This window comes from Anopheles coustani, chromosome 2 (assembly GCF_943734705.1).
Source record: "Anopheles coustani chromosome 2, idAnoCousDA_361_x.2, whole genome shotgun sequence".
Lineage (NCBI taxonomy): Eukaryota > Metazoa > Arthropoda > Insecta > Diptera > Culicidae > Anopheles > Anopheles coustani.
The window spans coordinates 22,006,160-22,012,680 of NC_071289.1; the positions used below are offsets into that span (position 1 = coordinate 22,006,160).

Here is a 6,521-nt window from a genome sequence, read left to right on the forward strand (position 1 = left end):
GAAGTTTGTAATAGATTACAATTGATAATGTTATATTGGTATCTGCCCTTAGTAAAGAACATATTTTTGTTTGCGAAATAGAAAAACATCGTATAAACTGTTCAGATTCTCCGAATTGTTTTCCAAACCTGGAATGAACCCATGTTTACCACCCTCGAGGGGATTCCTCAAAGTCGTGTGAAAGAAACCAGTTTAGGCTCGCCGGAATGTTTACAAACCCATAAAATTCCCGCTGACGTCTGAAGCGCTTTATTAGCAGATTGGATAAAACAGGTTTCGCAGAAGATCGTACAAGTCCAGTGTTTTGTGGTTTGCCTTCAGACGTTCGTCCAGTTAGTGTTGGGTGTTCTGTCGGTTCTGAATGTTTGTCCCGTTGTTGCAAAATGTCTCGTTATAAAATAGTGCTTTTGTTTGTTGTGTTGTGCTGTGGAATTGATTTGGCAAAGTGTAACGTTGGGAAGCGTTTGATCTGTTACTTTTCGAGCGACTCGCCTAAAACGAAGGGATACGGAAGGTACACGGCGAACGAGGTCCCGGTGGAGTTGTGCAGCGATGTGATCTACCGTGGGTTAGGGTTTCCCGAGTGGACGCGTGGGTCTTACCAGTTCAACGTACGTAGTTGGAACTAAGACTATGTAAGTCATATGTGTATATACTAAATACTTCTTTCTTCGACGACAGAATGAGGAATTGCAGCGACTTGGATCATACATGTACACAATCAAAGGAAGATCGTCGACTGTGCGCAACATCGTCACTGTGTTGGAACGTGGTCAGGAGGCCTTGTCCTACTCCATAATGTCGGAGGTTCCCGAACGTCGAGGGGCATTTACGCGGGCCATCCTTCGTCTACTGGATCAGTACGGTCTCGACGGGGTGGAGATCGCCTGGGAGTGGCCCGGCACGATGGTGAAGTTTGGTGGTATCTCCAGCGATCGAGAATCAGTGATAGCTCTATTGACAGACTTGCGTTCAGCGTTGAGAAGTCGTAACAAAGAGTTGTTCTTCTTCGGGGCCGTATATCCCAAGGTGCTCAGAGAGTCCTACCGGGTGACCAGTATCTGCCAGGTGGTGGACTATGTGACGTTGTTCACCTTCGACATGCGTCCACACACGAACAACGTGGCCGATGTGCACGCACCGATGCGCAATAGGTCTTTCGAAACGGAACCGAATCGGGCCAAGACCAATGTGGTACGTAGGGACTCTTCTTTCTAGGGAAGCCATACAAGATTTTACTTCACGCATTCATCTTCGCTTAGGTTGATGGAGTTGATACCTGGATCGATTTCGGATGCCCTCCGAAGAAGATGATCCTTGGAATAGGATTGTTTGGGCAAGCTTTCACCCTGGCAAACCCCGCTCAGTACAACGTGGGTGCTCCGGCAGTTGGGCCCGGAGAGGAAGGCCAGTATTACTACGGTGGCTACTATCCGTACTATGAGGTAGAAACTTAGGAAAACGTGTCTTAAACATGTCAACATGAAACAAACTTATTCCATTTCCAGCTTTGCCTTCTGATTCGAAGCGGATGGACCCTGTTCTATGACTCCGTGGGACAGATGCCCTTCGCTGTGCGTGGAAATCAATGGATGGGCTACGAGGACACCAACTCCATCGCGGCGAAACTGGACCTCGTGAAGGAGAAGCGCCTTGGTGGTGTGGTGCTACAGTACGTGGACTACGATGATTTCTGGGGATTCTGCGGAAGTCGCAACCCTTTGACCAGCTTTATCTATCAGCGTTTGCGGCAGATTCCGTCCGACATTGGGTTTGCAATTGAGTGGAGCTAAAAGAACTTCGACAATATTGCTCACAAAATATAACGGTAGAAGGTGATACTTTTGTAATACTTGGTTTGATTTCGAAAATAAACGTGCAGTTCGGAAACAAGTAATGAATTCTTACTTTGTTTATTTTACACAAAACCTAATTGAATCCATTTTGAGCTTCAATATTATTTATTGTGAACTTTATCGATGAGCGACGTTGTACAAAATCTGGAAATCACTTCATCGAATACAGTTATTTCTTAACTTCACCACATTTCCGTCATCATCATCGTAAGTTAAACTTTTATGAATGAACACTCCAATGCAGCAACACCTAAGCCGATTTTAAATTCGTTCAAAACGAAGCGAAAGGAAAGGGTAATGTTATTCCTAAAGAAGCCAGACAAACAGCTCAACTCGCCCGACACTTCAGAAGCACCCTGAGGAGTTTCATCTTTACTCCCAAAAATTCTTCCTTTTCGGAGGAGTGCCTCATCGCCATTCACCCGTCGACACCACAAAGCAAACCCACTCGCGCCCCGGGGTGCTCACCAACGCCCACTTCCGGTCGGCGGTTAATCTCATTATCGAAACTGTTCTCCCCCATCCTTGAGGCGATCGTGAGGTGACAAAAATGTTAATCCTCCCGGCGTGGAGATTTGTACAAGGTGGTCACCTTTTCGAAAACCCTTCCTCCGCCAAGTCCACTGATCGTCCCCTTGACGCGTTTTGCTCTCTTTCTGTCCTCTTCTCACCTCCAAATGCGCACTTGTCGAAGTGTGAATTTCATTCTCGATCCTTTCGTCGTTGACTTTACCCGCGCTTCGGAGGGAAACCGGGTTGAGTTTACGAAATTTAGTTATTTCCTAAACGACCCCACCGAAACCAAATGAACCCGAAACCCAAAATCTGTTAGCTTTCAAACGATCGACCGACCGAGAGGAGTGTCCGAGAGAAAACTCACCGCGTTCGATGATAATGTTAATGGCATTAAAAATAATAGCCCCGGCAACACGACCCAAAACAACAACAAATCGGTGCCCACTCGAATTTTTCCCTCCTCCCTCCATCCTTCTATCCTCTTCTCCCGCTATGGAGCCTAATACTCAACAGCCCCCGTTGCAGGTAAATTATTTATGAATGGATTAAAATATCCGAATAGAAAACGATCTCGACGACTGTTCGGAGGGTGATCGAAATTTAAATAATCCGTCCGCTCGGTTTTTGATTAAGCAACGGCAGCGCAAAAGACTCGACCCGATTTAGTTTTTGGGGGAGCAGTTTTTGGGCTAGGACTCCAGGTGGTGGAACCTTTTTCCTCCGCTTTTTCTGTCGTTGAAATGCGTCGATCGTAGCCCACGTCGTAGCACCTCGTCTTACCGACACCGCGGGCTTTTTCGATGCCTTATGGCTTTCTTTATCATTTATTTATGAATTGATATTTTATTTTAATGTCATATTTTCTTGACCGTTTTTCATAATTCCCCACCCTTTCGTATCGGGTGAGGGGGATATGATCACCTACCCGGGTCGGCTCGCGGGTCGGCATGTTTGGGGGTGTTGAATTATATCTTCCGTTTAACGTTTGGACACATTTTCGTACACCCTTCAGTTCCGAAGCGGCATCGATCGAGCGAGCATTAGCTGTGGTTTGGAAAAATATTCGAAAAACATAATCATGCCGTTATTTAATGCCACTATGTTTTTCATTTTGTGCAGCTATTTTCACATTTCTTATAGCAGCTTTTAAATAACGTTTGCTGAGCCATAATATCAGGGTCGATAAATTAAATAAATAGAACATATTTTCAATTTGAAGCATGATTTCTCAAGTACTTGTACTTTTAAATGTTAAAGATTATCTACCGTGTGCCTTTACATGAGATTCGATTAGTGATCCGTCTTCAAATGTCATTCCTTCGCTATCAATCTTTTCCAATGCAAAATAAAATAATGCCAGTCGTTCGACTGTGCTTATTAAATTATAATTCATAATTTTCTCAATCGCTCGACCGCCCTGCGCTCGCGTGACAGTTTTGATTTCCGTCTCTCTTTTTCCCTCATGTTCGTTAAGTATTTCTGGTTCCTTCGCTTCGGGGAGCAACTAAATCATCCTGCGCTTGTCGTGTCTTGTGAGAGGCTTGTGGAGTTGACTCAAACGACCCGCTGTGACAAAACCTCGAGCCTCGGGAGGTGAACTTTCGGGAGTGGATTTCATTCACCAACCCCGCAGCCCGAAGCAGGAAACAAAAACCGATCGAACGCACCGCGGGAGGTATTATCACTAGAATTAGACGTTTTCTCGAACCCCCCCCAGCCTCCCTCCGTCCCTCGAGGGCCGAAATATGTCCTCTCGATCATGTTCGGTGCGTTTCTTGCCCTTTCCATTTACCACCACCGAACATTGGCTAGTCGGCTATCGTTGGCGATCCGGGAGCTACATTCCGATAAAAATCGATAATCATTCATTAATAACTGATCGGTCAACGTGCGCAGGAAAGCGAGCTACCAACACCACCGTTACGAGTCGTCGGTTTGATGCTCCGACCAAGCCACACCTCTGGCGATGGTATGCGATCCGGGCACGCTCTAGTGTTGGTTGGTGTCCCTCCGCCGATCGACATCAGCTGATAATTACCCCTTTTTCACAATTCATCTCGCATCGCTCTCGATCCTGCACGACCGAAGCTCATGCAACATACCAACTGTTTGATCCATTGCACCTCTTGAGGTTGATTGGTGGGAGGGTAAAGGGCTGAGGGCCGTTCGGGGGAGATAAATATGGCAAGATCGTGGTCCAATATTTTACCATCGATGGACACACAATCAATCATTTTCGCTGCAACTCCGCCCCGGTGGTCTTTCGATCGATTGTGCGTTTCGTCATTTCAATGCTGCAAAAGGACGTCTGAAAAGGTGATGGTGGAGAGGTGTGCTAAGGGTGCACACAACTACACCAACTGAAATGTTTTGAAACACGCTAGCATGATCGATGCTTTTTGCCAGTTTTTCACCTCAAAAACTTTGATGCATTGCCTTTAAGATGGATATTTTCTTATTTTTTTATTTGTTAACAAACTAGTTCTCTCTAATTTTGATTTCACAACAGAAAAGCGCTGAAGTTTGGATTGGAGTATAATTTCTGATATAATTTTGTTTAGATAAGACAATAAAAAATATGAAAATGGTATCTAAAACCCGCCAAAACCTCGTTTATTTTTTCAATTGGTTTTCATCCAATTGAATAATGTTATGTTCGTGATGTTTTAAAATAATTTAGCCTTTCTTTCAAAAACTTTAGAAACCAAGAAGGACAAAGAAAATGCCACCGATTTTTAAATGGTAATATTTGGATAGGAAAACAATAATTTCATGTTCATAAATCTAAAACATGACTTTAATACGCTAACATTCATCCTTGTTTTTATTTTACCTCTTTGCTGGACAAGTTCTACCATTTTGTCATATGAATTAGCCTCTCCAGAGTATCACCCGGTAAACGACAGTGATTAAGCAAACGCTCCACCATTTGCTTGCCCTCTAATTTGACAGGAAAAACGTACCAACAAATGTAAATGCGGCTCCTTCCTGGAGGAAATCCCCATCCACAGGCAGGCAAGCTCCACCAAAGCCTAACGAGGTCATCACGTGGAGGACGGGTGGTCGAGGGGAAGGGTGAGTGTCAGGGATAATTGTCTAATTGTCATTGAATGAAACTATCCTTTCCCGACCACTTCCAAAATAGGCACTGATCTAAATGAGCTGATAGGAGCTCTAGAAACCTCGAAAAAAAAACCTCGATGTTCCATACACAAAGCACAAACGGTTTTGGTTCGGGGGAAAAAAACATACAGTGGAAATGAGAGTTCCGAACAAACAAAAACAACAACAAAAAACAACCTTTCCGAGTTATTCACAGCGCTGGTGCTGTTTAACCAACAAAAATTAGACCCAAAGTCAAATTATCGTTTTCAACATAATTAACTCAACTAATCGCCATTGCGCTGCTTTGTCGATGTGCTTTTTTCACCGGAAAGGGCAAGGGGTGATGTAGTAGGATGCGGGTTGAAGAGAGTATTTTTAGGAGAAAACGGAGGAAATTTTCTTGCCAACTTTTAGGTCGCGTTGGGCCCTTACATTGGCACGAAGAAAAGGTCAATTATGGGTAGTAGTCTCTAGGGCCATCCTCCATGTTATCTTCCATTTTCCTTGTACTCAGCTGCCCGTTTTCGTGTGCGACTCTAACGGCGGAACATCATCATTAACCTGCGCATCACGAAAGGGCACATTTGCATATATACATACACATACACACACAACACGCATGGTGGTGACATCCGGCGTCAAAAGTAGAACCGGCGTTACGGAGCCTCACTCCGGTAATTCGCCACGGAAGCAGCGAAAGCAGGTGTCATTAAAATTTTCACGTTATAACTTACTTAATTGGGCATCCATTCCTACTCCCCCTCGCTTCCTCCCTCCTCTCAAAGGGGAGGCCACAGATTGTCAGGTTGATGAATGTGCCTCCAAGGACATCAGCTTCCGGTGGTTGGCCGTCCTCCATTCGTCACCATTTCTGCTTGGTTGTGATTTATTTGGCCACGGTTTCACGGTGGGGTGGTTTTTTTTCTCCCCTCATCTTCCCTCCCCCGACCGAAGGTGACACATGAAGAAAACCAACCCGGGGCGGGAAAAGCGTCACAGGAAGCGCACACTAATTATCGTCAATTTCCGTGGTCGGTAAGCGCA

General features: G+C 45.0%; 1 protein-coding gene across 1 annotated transcript; it reads left to right on the top strand.

The window, feature by feature from the left end:
• The first annotated feature begins 383 nt into the window (after positions 1–383).
• LOC131264083 (endochitinase-like) lies at positions 384–1,793 on the top strand. Its single transcript, XM_058266371.1, has 4 exons — positions 384–611; positions 682–1,194; positions 1,263–1,445; positions 1,509–1,793. Exons 1-4 carry the CDS (start codon positions 384–386, stop codon positions 1,791–1,793), a joined length of 1,209 nt encoding a protein of 402 aa, XP_058122354.1.
• Positions 1,794–6,521: the final 4,728 nt, after the last annotated feature.